The 16,415-nt window shown below is 45.9% G+C and overlaps 1 protein-coding gene across 2 annotated transcripts; it reads left to right on the top strand.

Annotated features, from left to right (window-relative positions):
- The first annotated feature begins 10,229 nt into the window (after positions 1 to 10,229).
- Positions 10,230 to 15,663, top strand: LOC109735462 (OVARIAN TUMOR DOMAIN-containing deubiquitinating enzyme 1). 2 transcript variants are annotated; one of them, XM_073503998.1, is made up of 11 exons: positions 10,230 to 10,772; positions 10,863 to 10,974; positions 13,818 to 13,901; positions 13,979 to 14,032; positions 14,136 to 14,195; positions 14,285 to 14,368; positions 14,465 to 14,581; positions 14,677 to 14,732; positions 14,802 to 14,857; positions 14,941 to 15,047; positions 15,285 to 15,663. In XM_073503998.1, exons 2-11 carry the CDS (start codon positions 10,963 to 10,965, stop codon positions 15,507 to 15,509), a joined length of 855 nt encoding a protein of 284 aa, XP_073360099.1. In that variant the 5' UTR covers positions 10,230 to 10,772; positions 10,863 to 10,962; the 3' UTR covers positions 15,510 to 15,663. The 2 variants fall into 2 exon arrangements, with proteins under 2 accessions (XP_073360099.1, XP_073360098.1); XM_073503997.1 differs by having other exon boundaries at positions 10,497 to 10,974.
- Positions 15,664 to 16,415: the final 752 nt, after the last annotated feature.

Below are 16,415 nucleotides of genomic sequence, written 5' to 3'. Positions count from 1 at the left end.
CGCCTATACAAGCTATAGCTAGATGCTAGTCAAACGTGGTCAAACACTACCCGTACGCTAATCAGACTATAGTCGAATACACTTTGTATACTTGCCATAGGCAAGTTGGATATTATCTGTATATTCATCAGATAATGAGCGGATGCTAGCTCCACCTCCGCTCCACATAGCGTCGCTGCAGGCCGCTTCCTCTGCCCCTGCCTCGCTGCGTCGCCTCCACTTGGTCGCGTCGTCCTCGCTCCCGCATGACTGCTCGCCTCCGCGCGGCTCCACCAGCACCCGCACCTGGCCGCCTCCCCGCGCCCACAGATGCCCGGCCGCGCCTGGTCGCCTTCGCGTTGCGCACGCGCCGGGCTCGCCTCTGCGCCCGCCCGCCGGCTCCTCGTCGCCGCGCTGGCTCCTCGACGCCGCGTCCCCCGCCCCATGGTCGCATGCCCCGCTCTTGCTGGCTCCGCCCCGTGGTCGCGTGCCTCGCACCTGCCGGCTTCACCCACCTCCACCAACCGGAGCCGGTTGCCGCCCGTCGCCGCTCTCACTGGGCCTCGCGCACCTCTCCGCCTGGCAGCGTCGCCCTCTCCCCGTGCACCCGGACGCCGAATCCTTTTGCCGCGACTCGGCCGTCGGCTGCTGCCGCGCCCCGGCCTCCTGCGCTGGCCAGCTCCGCCCGGCGATCCGGACTGCCGGCTCCGCCCGCGCCGGCTTCACCGGCGACCCGGCCTGCCGGCTCCCCCCCCAACTTGGACGACCGGCTCCGCCACCTGCCGTCTCCGCCGCAACCCGGCCGCCGGCTGCCGCCGTCCCGCTCGTGCCGACTGCCCAGGCAGTGAAGGAAATGCCAACTCTTCTCGCAGCTGGCTTCCCGCGGCGGGCTTCCCCGCCCCCGGCTCAGTCTGGCTCCGCCTACGCCGGCTCCCGCGCCCTGCGGCCCGGCCGGCTGCGCTCCATGCCCCGGCGCCGGCTGCGCTCCACGCCCCGGCGCCGGCTGCGCCGTGCGCCCCGGCGCCGGCTGCTTCCCTTCGGCCGTCTGCGCCGCCCCGCCTCGTACGCCACTACTGCTCGCGTCGTCTTCGCGCGCGCCTGCCCGGCCGTCTCTTGCCTGCGCGCCCTCGCCGGCTCGCCGCTCCAGCCGACCTCCGCGTGCTCGGCCAGCTCCCGCGCTGGCCGCCTTCCGCCTGCCCGCGTCTGCCGGCTCCCGCACGCCCGCCTGGCTCGGCCTCCGCCCGGCCACTCCCCCACCCGGCTCACCTGGATCTCCGGCGCCGCCCTGCGCCTGTCCGGGTCTGGTTGCGCCCGCCCTTGGCCGGCCCCGGGTCGCCGCTCGTGCCCCGCACCGTGGCTGCCCACCCGCTCAGAGACTCGAGCGGAAAGAAGAAAGGAGTAGGGGCCGGCTGGGGAGAAAGTCAAAGGGCCGACTGCCCATGGCTAAAAAAAAGAAAGAGAAGAGAGAGAGATGCGGGCAGACTGCTCCATCAACACGGCCATGAGTGGAAAGCCGTCCGGCTGCCCACAGCCGACAGAGAAAAAAAAAGAAATGTGTGTCCGACTGCTAGATGTGCATCCGACCGCTGGCTGCCTGGCCGGCTGCAAAGAGCCCGACTGCTGTGTCGGGGTCCGCCCAGCCGGCTGAAGAAGAGTTTAGGAGACACCTGTAGAGCACCTTTATAATCACCCATTTACGTTGTGACGTTTGGTAGCACACAAAGTGTTCCTCTGGTAAACGGGAGTTGCATAATCTCATAGTCATAGGAACATGTATAAGTCATGAAGAAAGCAATAGCAACATACTAAACGATCGAGTGCTAAGCTAATGGAATGGGTCAAGTCAATCACGTCATTCTCCTAATGAGGTGATCTCGTTAATCAAATGACAACTTATGTCTATGGCTAGGAAACATAACCATCTTTGATTTAACGAGCTAGTCAAGTAGAGGCATACTAGTGACACTCTGTTTGTCTATATATTCACACATGTATTATGTTTCCGGTTAATACAATTCTAGCATGAATAATAAACATTTATCATGATATAAGGAAATATATAATACTTTATTATTGCCTCTAGGGCATATTTCCTTCAGTCTCCCACTTGCACTAGAGTCAATAATCTAGTTCACATCGCCATGTGATTTAACATCAATAATTCACATCACCATGTGATTAACACCCATAGTTCACATCTCTATGTGATCAACACTCAAAGGGTTTACTAGAGTCAGTAATCTAGTTCACATTGCTATGTGATTAACACCCAAAGAGTACTAAGGTGTGATCATGTTTTGATTGTGAGATAATTTTAGTCAACGGGTCTGTCACATTCAGATCCGTAAGTATTTTGCAAATTTCTATGTCTACAATGCTCTGCACGGAGCTACTCTAGCTAATTGCTCCCACTTTCAATATGTATCTAGACCGAGACTTAGAGTCATCTAGATTAGTGTCAAAACTTGCATCGACGTAACCCTTTACGACGAACCTTTTGTCACTTCCATAATCGAGAAACATATCCTTATTCCACTAAGGATAATTTTGACCGCTGTCCAGTGATCTACTCCTAGATCACTATTGTACTCCCTTGCCAAAATCAGTGTAGGGTATACAATAGATCTGGTACACAGCATGGCATACTTTATAGAACCTATGGCCGAGGCATAGGGAATGACTTTCATTCTTTTTCTATCTTCTGCCGTGGTCGGGCTTTGAGTCTTTACTCAATTTCACACCTTGTAACACAAGCAAGAACTCTTTCTTTGACTGTTCTATTTTGAACTACTTCAAAATCTTGTTAAGGTATGTACTCACTGAAAAACTTATCAAGCGTCTTCATCTATCTCTATAGATCTTGATGCTCAATATGTAAGCAGCTTCACCGAGGTCTATCTTTGAAAAACTCCTTTCAAACACTCCTTTATGCTTTGCAGAATAATTCTACATTATTTCTGATTAACAATATGTCATTCACATATACCTTTCAGAAATGCTGTAGTGCTCCCACTCACTTTCTTGTAAATACAGGCTTCACCGCAAGTCTGTATAACACTATATCCTTTGATCAACTTATCAAAGTGTATATTCCAACTCCGAGATGCTTGCACCAGTCCATAGATGGATCGCTGGAGCTTGCATATTTTGTTAGCACCTTTAGGATTGACAAAACCTTCTGGTTGCATCATATACAACTCTTCTTTAATAAATCCATTAAGGAATGTAGTTTTGTTTATCCATTTGCCAGATTTCATAAAATGCGGCAATTACTAACATGATTCAGACAGAGTTAAGCATAGATACGAGTGAGAAACTCTCATCGTAGTCAACATCTTGAACTTGTCGAAAACCTTTTTTCGACAATTCTAGCTTTGTAGATAGTGACACTACTATCAGCATCCGTATTCCTCTTGAAGATCCATTTAATCTCAATGGCTCGCCGATCATTGGGCAAGTCAATCAAAGTCCATACTTTGTTCTTCATACATGGATCTCATCTCAGATTTCATGGCCTCAAGCCATTTTGCGGAATCTGGGCTCACCATCGCTTCTTCATAGTTTGTAGGTTCGTCATGGTCTAGTAACATAACTTCCAGAACAGGATTACCGTACCACTCTGGTGCGGATCTTACTCTGGTTTACCTACGAGGTTTGGTAGTAACTTGATCTGAAGTTACATGATCATCATCATTAACTTCCTCACTAATTGGTGTAGAAGTCACAGGAACAGATTTCTGTGATCCAATAAGGGAGCAGGTACAGTTACCTCATCAAGTTCTACTTTCCTCCCACTCACATCTTTCGAGAGAAACTCCTTCTCTAGAAAGGATCCATACTTAGCAACGAATGTCTTGCCTTCGGATCTGTGATAGAAGGTGTACCCAACTGTCTCCTTTGGGTATCCTATGAAGACACATTTCTCCGATTTGGGTTTGAGCTTATCAGGATGAAACTTTTTCACATAAGCATCGCAACCCCAAAATTTTAAGAAACGACAACTTTGGTTTCTTGCCAAACCACAGTTCATAAGGCGTCGTCTCAACGGATTTTGATGGTACCCTATTTAACGTGAATGCAGCTGTCTCTAATGCATAACCCCCAAAACGATTAGTGGTAAATTGGTAAGAGACATCATAGATTGCACTATATCCAATAAAGTACGGTTATGACGTTCGGACACACCATTATGCCGTGGTGTTCCAGGTGGCGTGAGTAGTGAAACTATTTCACATTGTTTTAACTGAAGGCCAAACTCGTAACTAAAATACTCTTCTCCACGATCAAATCGTAGAAACTTTATTTTCTTGTCACGATGATTTTCCACTTCACTCTGAAATTCTTTGAACTTTTCAAATGTTTCAGACTTATGTTTCATCAAGTAGATATACCGATATCTGCTCAAATCATCTGTGAAGGTCAGAAAATAATGATACCTGCTACGAGCCTCAATATTCATCGGACCACATACATCTGTATGTATGATTTCCAACAAATCTGTTGCTCTCTCCATAGTTCCGGAGAACGGCGTTTTAGTCATCTTGCCCATGAGGCACGGTTCGCAAGCATCAAGTGATTCATAATCAAGTGATTCCAAAATCCCATCAGTATGGAGTTTCTTCATGCGCTTTACACCAATATGACCTAAACGGCAGTGCCACAAATAAGTTGCACTATCATTATTAACTTTGCATCTTTTGGCTTCAATATTATGAATATGTGTATCACTACGATCGAGATCCAACAAACCATTTTCGTTGGTGTGTATGACCATAGAAGGTTTTATTCATGTAAACAGAACAACAATTGTTCTCTAATTTAAATGAATAACCGTATTGCAATAAACATGATCAAATCATATTCATGCTCAACGCAAACACCAAATAACACTTATTTAGTTTCAACACTAATCCCGAAAGTACAGGGAGTGTGCGATGATGATCATATCAATCTTGGAACTAGTTCCAACACACATCGTCACCTCGCCTTTTACTAGTCTCTGTTTATTCTGCAACTCCCGTTTTCGAGTTACTACTCTTTAGCAACTGAACCACTATCAATTACCGAGGGGTTGCTATAAACACTAGTAAAGTACACATCAATAATCTGTATATCAAATATACCTTTGTTCGCTTTTAGTAGTCTATGTTTATTCTGCAACTCCCGTTTCGAGTTACTACTCTTAGCAACTGAACCAGTATCAATTACCGAGGGGTTGCTATAAACACTAGTAAAGTACACATCAATAATCTGTATATCAAATATACCTTTGTTCACTTTGCCATCCTTCTTATCCACCAAATAGTTGGGGTAGTTCCGCTTCCAGTGACCAGTCCCTTTGCAGTAGAAGCACTTAGTCTCAGGCTTAGGACCAGACTTAGGCTTCTTCACTTGAGCAGCAACTTTCTTGCCGTTCTTCTTGAAGTTCCCCTTCTTCCCTTTGCCCTTTTCTTAAAACTAGTGGTCTCGTCAACCATCAACACTTGATGTTTTTCTTGATTTCTACCTTCGTCGATTTCAGCATCACGAAGAGTTCGGGAATTACTTTCGTCATCCCTTGCATACTATAGTTCATCACGAAGTTCTACTAACTTGGTGATGGTGACTAGAGAATTCTGCCAATCACTATTTTATCTGGAAGATTAACTCCCACTTGATTCAAGCGATTGTAGTACCCAGACAATCTGAGCACATGCTCACTAGTTGAGCGATTCTCCTCCATCTTTTAGCTATAGAACTTGTTGGAGACTTCATGTCTCTCAACTCGGGTATTTGTTTGAATATTAATTTCAACTCCTGGAACATCTCATATGGTCCATGACGTTCAAAACGTCTTTGAAGTCCCGATTCTAAGCCGTTAAGCATGGTGCACTAAACTATCAAGTAGTCATCATATTGAGCTAGCCAAACGTTCATAACGTCTGCATCTGCTCCTGCAATAGGTCTGTCACCTAGCGATGTATCAAGGACATAATTTTTCTGTGCAGCAATGAGGATAATCCTCAGATCACGGATCCAATCCGCATCTTTGCTACTAACATCTTTCAACATAATTTTCTCTAGGAACATATCAAAAATAAAACAGGGAAGCAACAGCGCGAGCTATTGATCTACAACATAATTTGCAAAATACTATCAGGACTAAGTTCATGATAAATTTAAGTTCAATTAATCATATTACTTAAGAACTCCCACTTAGATAGACATCCCTCTAATCCTCTAAGTGATCACGTGATCCATATCAACTAAACCATGTCCGATCATCACGTGAGATGGAGTAGTTTCAATGGTGAACATCACTATGTTGATCATATCTACTATATGATTCACGCTCGACCTTTCGGTCTCCGTGTTCCGAGGCCATATCTGTTATATGCTAGGCTCGTCAAGTTTAACCTGAGTATTCCGCGTGTGCAACTGTTTTGCACCCGTTGTATTTGAACGTAGAGCCTATCACACCCGATCATCACGTGGTGTCTCAGCACGAAGAACTTTCACAACGGTGCATACTCAGGGAGAACACTTATACTTTGATAATTTAGTGAAGGATCATCTTATAATGCTACCGTCAAACAAAGCAAGATAAGATGCATAAAGGATTAACATCACATGCAATCAATATAAGTGATATGATATGGCCATCATCATCTTGTGCTTGTGATCTCCATCTCCGAAGCACCGTCATGATCACCATCGTCACCGGCGCGACACCTTGATCTCCATCGTAGCATCGTTGTCGTCTCGTCAATCTTATGCTTCTACGACTATCGCTACCGCTTAGTGATAAAGTAAAGCATTACATGGCGATTGCATTGCATACAATAAAACGACAACCATATGGCTCCTGCCAGTTGCTGATAACTCGGTTACAAAACATGATCATCTCATACAACAAATCATATCACAACATGTCTTGACCATATCACATCACAACATGCCCTGCAAAAACAAGTTAGACGTCCTCTACTTTGTTGTTGCAAGTTTTACGTGGCTGCTACGGGCTTAGCAAGAACCGTTCTTACCTACGCATCAAAACCACAACGATAGTTTGTCAAGTTGGTGCTGTTTTAACCTTCGCAAGGACCGGGCGTAGCCACACTCGGTTCAACTAAAGTGAGAGAGACAGTCACCCGCCAGTCACCTTTAAGCAACGAGTGCTCGCAACGGTGAAACCAGTCTCGCGTAAGTGTACGCGTAATGTCGGTCCGGGCCGCTTCATCTCACAATACCGCTGAACCAAAGTATGACATGCTGGTAAGCAGTATGACTTATATCGCCCACAACTCATTTGTGTTCTACTCGTGCATAGCATCAACGCATAAAACCAGGCTCGGATGCCACTGTTGGGGAACGTAGTAATTTCAAAAAATTTCCTACGCACACGCAAGATCATGGTGATGCATAGCAACGAGAGGGGAGAGTGTTGTCCACGTACCCTCGTAGACCGACAGCGGAAGCGTTATCACAACGCGGTTGATGTAGTCGTACGTCTTCACGATCCGACCGATCAAGTACCGAACGTACGACACCTCCGAGTTCTACACACGTTCAGCTCGATGACGTCCCTCGAACTCCGATCCAGCCGAGTGTTGAGGGAGAGTTTTGTCAGCACGACGGCATGGTGACGATGATGATGTTCCACCGACGCAGGGCTTCGCCTAAGCTCCGCAACGGCATTATCGAGGTGTAATATGGTGGAGGGGGGCACCGCACACGGCTAAGAGATCTCAAGGATCAATTGTTGTGTCTCTGGGGTGCCCCCTGCCCCCGTATATAAAGGAGCAAGGGGGAGGCAGCCGGCCAAGGGTATAGGCGCGCCAAAGGGGGGAGTCCTACTGGGAGTAGGACTCCTCCTTTCCTTGTGGGAGTAGGAGAAGGGAAGGGGAAAGGAGAAAGAAGGAAGGGTGCGCCCCCCTTCCCTAGTCCAATTCGGACCAGACCATGGGGAGGGGTGCGGTCACCTTTTGAGGCCTTTCTCTCCTTTCCCGTATGGCCCATTAAGGCCCAATACGAATTCCCGTAACTCTCCGGTACTCCGAAAAATACCCGAATCACTCGGAACCTTTCCGAAGTCCGAATATAGTCGTCCAATATATCGATTTTTACGTCTCGACCATTTCGAGACTCCTCGTCATATCCCCGATCTCATCCGGGACTCCGAACTTCTTCGGTACATCAAAACTCAATAAAACTGTCATCGTAACGTTAAGCGTGCGGACCCTACGGGTTCGAGAACTATGTAGACATGACCGAGACACGTCTCCAGTCAATAACCAATAGCGGGACCTGGATGCCCATATTGGCTCCCACATATTCTACGAAGATCTTTATCGGTCAGACCGCATAACAACATACGTTGTTCCCTTTGTCACCGGTATGTTACTTGCCCGAGATTTGATCGTCGGTATCTCGATACCTAGTTCAATCTCGTTACCGGCAAGTCTCTTTACTCGTTCCGTAACACATCATCCTGCAACTAACTCATTAGTCACAATGCTTGCAAGGCTTATAGTGATGTGCATTACCGAGTGGGCCCAGAGATACCTCTCCGACAATCGGAGTGACAAATCCTAATCTCGAAATACGCCAACCCAACAAGTACCTTTGGAGACACCTGTAGAGCACCTTTATAATCACCCATTTACGTTGTGACGTTTGGTAGCACACAAAGTGTTCCTCCGGTAAACGGGAGTTGCATAATCTCATAGTCATAGGAACATGTATAAGTCATGAAGAAAGCAATAGCAACATACTAAACGATCGAGTGCTAAGCTAACGGAATGGGTCAAGTCAATCACGTCATTCTCCTAATGAGGTGATCTCGTTAATCAAATGACAACTTATGTCTATGGCTAGGAAACATAACCATATTTGATTTAACGAGCTAGTCAAGTAGAGGCATACTAGTGACACTCTGTTTGTCTCTATATTCACACATGTATTATGTTTCCGGTTAATACAATTCTAGCATGAATAATAAACATTTATCATGATATAAGAAAATATATAATACTTTATTATTGCCTGTAGGGCATATTTCCTTCAGCGCCCCCGCGAAGAAAGAGAAGACAAAGTAGTTGCCGGGAGATCCGGCCCGACTGCTCAGCAGTCGGCCCGAATCTCGGGGGCTACACCCAGCGGGTGCGCTAACGCGCTCCGTGAGCGCCGGCTGTCTTCAACGACCTCCGCCTCGGCTACACGAAAATCAATGTGAGCTCCTCACCCGCATATTTTTTCACCGCGAGAGCACGCACAACCCCGAGCGATGCTCGGGGGCTATCTCCGCATTTTATTACAGTTGCAGCACTGTTCGCTCCGGCGCCAGCCAGAGTTGGCCCGGGGGCTGGCCGCTTGGCCTGAGACGTTAGTTCCCGCAGACGGCTTAGTAGCGTGCGCGGTACCAAAGGCCCACTCTTAGTCACAGACCGCAGAGCGGCTGTCCGGCTAGCAAGAGTGAACGCTGGAGGCCACCCATGCGAAAAACGTCCGGGAAGAGAAACGCTTCGGGCGACCCGACCGTTTCCTTTACAAGTATCAACTCGGTTGAATCTGCCCAGACTCCGAGTACTGTACACTCCGCTTCGCGGCCCACTCTCAGCCACAGACCGCAGAGCGGCTGTCCGGCGAGCGAGAGCACAAGCCAAAAAGCGGAGGGAACACGAAAAAGATTGAAGGGGGCTCGGACAAAACCGAGTCGGCACCCTCTGCATAAAACTTGCAACGCTAAAAGCAATCATTTGATATATCTACGTGGACTAACTTTGTCTTTTGCATGATCATTTCCATGAACACCCGCCAAAAAACCTCCCCCCAACTTTGCCAAGTTGCCCGGAGGCTTGGGGGCTACTGTCGGAGTAATTGGCCACGGGTATCCCGAAGACGGCAAGACAATATTTCAAGACATCGGGGCTAGCAAAGCCCCTCAGTCCGACTGCCCGGCTGCTCCTGCCGGCTCCCCGTCTGACTGCTCTGCCTGGCCGGCTGCCGGCTGTCGACTGCACCAACTAGCCGGCTGCCGGCTTCAGCCCGACTCAACACCAACAAGACACCGACGAGACGGTCGTACCCGAGCACTATTCATGTGTCACCCCAGCCATCATGTATAGTGTCACTTGTCCCCTGGCACTATTTATGAAGTGACCCAGGGGACAAGCATGACACCCCACCATGCCTTGCCCATGCCACCACTTAGCTTACTTCCTAAGCTAGCCACGCCTATATATATGGGCACACATCCATCCATCCAAGCAGGGGGGACTCACTCTCATACACACTCACGCATGAGCACCCACATGCTCACGGCCATGAGCATGGCCGGCCACTAGCATGCCCCATACACATGCATATACCAGATCAGATGCACTTGGCACTGATCTCAGATACAGCTCCAGGAGCAACTCTGTATCAGATATACTACAGATACGCAGACATGCAGGAGTAGGGGTATTATCTCTCCGGAAAGCCCGGAACCTGGGTAAACTAGCGCGTGCTACTCGCATACCCGCTCTCGGGCCTATCAGCAGCAGTCTTACCCTCACACTAAGCCCTTGTGGCATCTGTCGACTAGCAAGCCCCCCGTAAGAATACCACGACACCGACAATCCCAATTGCGGCGGAGCTGGGGCTGAGCCCTCCAGGACTCCTCAATAATCCGACGACCTCTACTCCGCGCCCGCCTCCCCTCTCAGCACTCGCCCGTCCGGTCAGCCCCCGGGGACTTCGGTCGTCGCCAACGAGGGCTCCGCCTCGTCCTCCGCCTGGGGATCTGATGACGACGACGAGCCCACAGACAGGTACAAGAACCCCGCCTCCGTTTCCTTCCTCTTGGGACCGTCGAGCAGAACCATGGGAGCGTCATCCTCCTCCTCCTTCTCCTCGGACAGCTGGATCGGCAGCGACCGTACGTGCGGCGGCGCCTCGACCTCCAGCTCTCTGGACGCCTCCAACTACAGGGATCTCTACAGGGATCCACCCTCTGAGTGGATGTATAATCAGGTATTGCAAGAAATCCAATGCGTTCTTGATTTGGGAATTTGCAAGAAACCTAGTACGTTCTCGATTTGGGAATCATTTCTGTGGATGTTTTGACCAAGAAAGATTGATCTTGGACTTGTGTGTTTGAATCTTTGATTATGGTTGCAATTTTAACAGTGCACAGGCTTGGAAAGATTCACGAATGTAGGTTCTTGTAGGTGTCCATGCTTAGAAAGATTCGTCAATTTGGATTTTCTGCATCGTCTTATACTTGTCTAATACCCTGCAAATATACAACCTACTGTCTCTTAGATAACAAAAAGAAATGTGAGAGTTGATAGCATATATTATGCTTTCCCTACTTTCTTGCTAACTCTGTTGGGGATGCCAATGATTTACATGGTCGGTCTTATGCAAGGCTTGTAAAATCATAGCACTGTTAAAGTCCTATATGATTGCCTCTTTCAGACGTAAGCTGGAAAATAAATTAAAATTTACTCCCTCCATCCCAAATATAATATCGTTTTCCAAGCTATATTGTGGGACGGAGGGAGTATATCTTGCTTCTGCACCTCTTTATATTCCATATTGAAATGTCCCACACAAAAAATTCCATATTGAAATTTGCGTGCTTCTGTGTGTGGAGTTGTGTTATTGATGAAAAGTTTTGGCTTTGCTCGAGCAAACCCATGACTTCTATCTTTGCATACTTTTTCTTGGACGTGTACATAGCCCAGGCCGTCTTTAGAGTGTAGCATTGTACTATGCTAAATGGCATTTGTTCATAGTCACTTCTTATGGATTTCACATTTAGCAGTCCATGTTATCTTTTGGCTTTATATGAAATTTAGCATTATAAATTAGCCAAATGTAGAAAAATAGAATATTGGCATAGATAGGCAGCAACAGAAACATGAATAGTCTGCACCCTTTTCTTTTCAAAAAGGGTGCAATTCCCCGGCCCTATGAAAATGTCTGTACCTGTGAAGGTCTAGCTGAGAATTTTGTTTGTCACAAATCTTGCTAATTTAAATGTCAGATATTTATTATCCAACATTTTTAGAATTCCGTATAAACTTAATTTGAACCGTACCACCAATTTCTTTGTTAAATATTACATTTGTTGCCAGCTATGCAATGGCTACTTTTTTTTGTTGCATTTTTACAAAGCCGATGTTTACAATCGATCTTAGGTATCAATAACAGATACTGTTATCAGATAAGCTACTCTACAATGGTTTGCTTACTTTCTTCATGAACCCTCTTCTATGCTTGAAATACTTAGTGCTCTTGAAGTCCCATATGCTTGGCTCTTTCAGGTATAAGGTGAAATTTTTTGTCGGCTGTATAAAATTCACCATCTCGTAGATGTCAAAACAAAATGTGAGTCCACACCAGATATTATAAGTTCAGCTACGCTTGGTGGTTTCTGTAATTTCTTGCTTAGTCCATTGGGGATGTCAATGGTGCTTCTTCATTTACATGACCAGTCTTCTTTGCTTCAACTTCAAGGCTTGTAAAATCTTAGGGCTGTTAAAGTCCCACATGATCGCCTCTTTCAGGCATAAGGTGGAAAAAAATTAAAAAAATTGTCTTGTGCACCCCAGTATATTCCATATTGAAATGTGTGTACTTCTATCTGTCGAGTTGTGTGTTATTAATGAATAGTTTCGCTTTGCTCAAACATAAGTTTGTAGCACACCAATATTTACAGTTCTTTGCTTTCTCAAGTTTCCGCTTTTCTTATAAGAGCTCTTTTACAGTACCCTGGTATTCCAAAACCATACACCGGAGTACCAAGCATATCTGGCCGTCCATGGTCAAGGGCTGCTTAGTCATTTCTTCTATGGTAATTTGTTTTTTTTTTCATCCTCTGGTGGCTACCGTCCCGATCATTCAGCTACCAGAACAAGAAAATCCCGGAAGAGTGGCGGTGCCGCCTTCAGCCGAATACACTTCTCCGCCGCACGCTGCTCTGCCCTCCAGCACCGATCGCTCAACTCCGCAGCTCGTATGGCATATCGTGTTGCCCCGGGCGCGCCGATTGATTTGTCTTCGTGCCGCTTGCTTGAGATTGATTTCTCACGCGCTGACGTCTGGATCAGGAAAACTAGGAGTACGGATGAAATCAGGGGCAGCAGATTCGTCCTCAATTGATTGCTCCCGAATACTACTGAAGTTGTTAATTCATGTATAGATGAACTAGAATAATTTGTAGAACGAGTATGGCTGTGATGAAATAGCAGGCGAGACATTTTTCTACTAATTCGTTCATGCATCCAACTTAAATTTCTCCCAGGAAACGATCAGTCATGGGGACCTGAACGGCGTGGGTCTTTTTCAGGCTCATCCCCGGCTCCTCGCCCACTACGGACATGCAGCAGCTGCCTTGGGACGGCATGCAAGTCGCTCCAACCCCAGGGTGGTGGTGCCGTGGTGGTGGCCGGCAATCCAAGCACCGGCCGCCATGAATAAAATAGGGTTTGGTAAAAACGAATGACTTGTTTAGATGCTGAATACTCGGAGGTTACCGGTGGGAGAAAAAAGACACAAAAAAGGTTTGTTATGATTACTGTTTTGCCCCTTGGATCAAGGTACTCCGTGACTTTTTGAGTTAGTACTCCATGTGACTAGTGGTGGAGTACCAAATCACTATCACCATTGGATCGGGAGAAATAGACGGTCCATATTAGTTTCGGGGTACTGTAAAAGATCTCTCTTATAGAAGTGTTGGGTCTCCTACAGCCAAGGCCGCAATTGTAAACAGTGACTACAATACGAACTCAGATTGAAACTAGGCATCCTGCAAACTGTTCACTTTCTTCTGTAAATAAAACAAAAGTTTACGTTTGTTTTGTTTTCAGATTCTGGAAGCTCCTTTTTGGAGTCACGAGGCATCTGATGCTGTGAGGGCTTCTTGGAGAGACGAGTACGAAGCTTGTGATGATGTAAGGATTGCTTTTAAAATGCTTAGTTTAATTAACTATGCTTCAACACTCATTTCTTAACCTCTTTGCACCTTCAGTTTTCTATGGTTTTGCAGACATCACAAAATGGCTGCAGAAAAATTCTTCAAAAGGTTAACTTCAATAGGAAATTCTCTAATTTTATCATTGAGGCTAGAGATGTCAATTTGGTAAAATTGCGTTGGTTTAACTAATTGAATTCTTGTTTTGGTGCAGGAACCTTTATCATCTCTACCGCATGAGTTTGAAAACGAAATTATGAAAGATAAGGCCAAAGTAATATGACTTGTGAGCTGTTATATTTCTACTTGATTTGTGTCCTCACTTGTTTGCTATGTTCTCATCTATTGTGTGCGATTCTGCAGAAGCTTTTGGCTAATTACTCTGAATATCGGAAGGTACCTGGAGATGGGAGTTGCTTTTACAGATCGTTCATATACTCATACCTGGTACATTAGCATCCTGTTGCTAAATTTCTTCCAGTTCTGCACCTTAAAGTTCCTTGGTGCTTGGTGATGATTACATGTTGTCCCTTGGGTCTATAGGAGCAGCTTGTGAAAGTATCTCATGAGGAGGAGCTACGTTTACTTGGTGCACTTGAACCAATGTGGGAGAAATTCCAAAGGCTTCATTTGCCTGGTTCATATTCAGATCTTCATGATGTAAGGCTTCCTGCATTGTTTCATCCACCAATTTTTTAGTTTTGAACCGCTAAGTGCACTTAAGTTATATATTAATAATATTGTAATTCGTCCAGGCTTTTGTGGGCTTTATACTGGAATGCATGGAACAAAAACAAAAACTGTCAGTAAGGTGGGTTTGCATTAATATTTTTGCAACAATAAACTGTGTTGCGTACTTATGTTATAAATTTTGTTGCAGAGGCTATCAAGAGTGGCTTTTCCAGGAGAGTCAAAATGAGCAGAAGTTTGCGAACAGTGAGAATATACAACAAATTTCTTAGTTATCTTGCCAACTTACTCTAATTTTCTGACTCCAACTATTTTTGTTTTGTGTTTAGTACTTTTGTATCTTCGACTTGTGACAGCTATTGAGATATGCACTGAGGTTGAAACTTTTAAGTCATACATAACCGAACTTGGTCAAGGAATGCCTGATGCAATAGGGGTGAGTATTTCCTTTAGATGGTGCAGTAATCTTCTATGCATAATTGAGTGTCATATGTACATTAGAAGCAAATGGTATTGCCTTTCTTGTCTGCTAGTTATGATCTGTCTGTGTGATGGAACTGCATAGTAGGAGCAAAATTTCATCATAATACTTGTACCAGCAACTGGAATTTTATGTAAAAGAAATGATGTGAAATCCTCACTGTCAGATGCCTTATGTGTTTTTGAATTGCAGTACTGCCTGGAGGAGGTTCTCCCAGTGGAGGAAGATGCACAACAAGTGAATCTCACTGCGCTCACCAATGTCCTACAGGTGCCACTTCGAGTTGTTAACATTGACGTTTCACCGATTGAGGAGCTTAACATCCACATCATCTACGAGTCACCAGATTCCTCGGTTCCTACTGTGACACTACTGTATAGACCAGGGCATTATGATATCATCTACGAGAAGTCATAGCTGTAGACTGTAGTAACAGATATCATATGACATGTCACGGAAGAGTTGCTGGCCGCGTTGCGATATACTGTACTCTTGTTGTGTACATCAGCTGCACATATGCACTATTACTGTTTTCCTTCCTTATATATGTGGGGTGAAGAACTACAGGAAATTGCATTGTGACCTCTTTCCAAAATGCCACTGTATTTTGGCTAATCTCTAAAAATATCACTAGAATATGACCTCTTTCCAAAATGCCACTCAGTTCTCTAATATTCCCAAAAAGCAGTTCCATTTGTTCTCAGCACATTGTGCTAGTCAACTCTGGACCTGGATCCATGATCCATGGGTTGTTTGAACCAATTATGTTAGTCTGAGGAAACTAATTATGTCAGTCTGATGCCGTTATGATGTTGTGATAATTCTGCTTTGTATGCTATTTAATCGTTGTTGAGATTGATGTATTATATTTAGGCAAATTGCTGAAAAAACTTCTGCTGGAAACAAGTACTGCTTCATTTTTCTTCTTATGGTGGGGGTGAAGAGGTGAACAAGTGATGGCAAAGCGTATGTTCGGTTGATGATAGGTATAAATTTTGTGGAGGGGCGGCTGTGAAAGGGCGATTCCCCCTTTTCCATTGAAGTAGGGAAGGGGGTGATTGATCTTTTTTTGAATCAGGCCTTACTGACCAAGTGGTGGTATAAGCTTCATTGCGGATGAAAAGAAGTCCTTGTGATCACCCTCAAAAAAAGACTAACCATCATTCAACATAAAAAAGAACCATTCAACATATCTCAACAAAAAAAAGAAGCTAATCGCTGAACATATCCTCGTCCCACGCGGTGCTTCGCCTCTCCGTGAGCCTCTTCAGATACACGACCATAAACCTCCAAATGAACTCATCATGCCCGCGACAGAAGGCG

This window comes from Aegilops tauschii, chromosome 7 (genome assembly GCF_002575655.3).
Source record: "Aegilops tauschii subsp. strangulata cultivar AL8/78 chromosome 7, Aet v6.0, whole genome shotgun sequence".
Classification (NCBI taxonomy): domain Eukaryota; kingdom Viridiplantae; phylum Streptophyta; class Magnoliopsida; order Poales; family Poaceae; genus Aegilops; species Aegilops tauschii.
This window is presented reverse-complemented; position numbering and strand designations above follow the sequence as displayed.

Bases quoted from the DNA above. Each gene is read 5' to 3' on its own strand.
- LOC109735462 (XM_073503997.1), top strand. From the start codon at position 10,825: ATGGGAGCGTCATCCTCCTCCTCCTTCTCCTCGGACAGCTGGATCGGC. The intron at 14,033-14,135 runs GTTAACTTCAAT...GTTTTGGTGCAG, and splicing joins GCAGAAAAATTCTTCAAAAG to GAACCTTTATCATCTCTACC. The intron at 14,733-14,801 runs GTGGGTTTGCAT...ATTTTGTTGCAG, and splicing joins AAACAAAAACTGTCAGTAAG to AGGCTATCAAGAGTGGCTTT.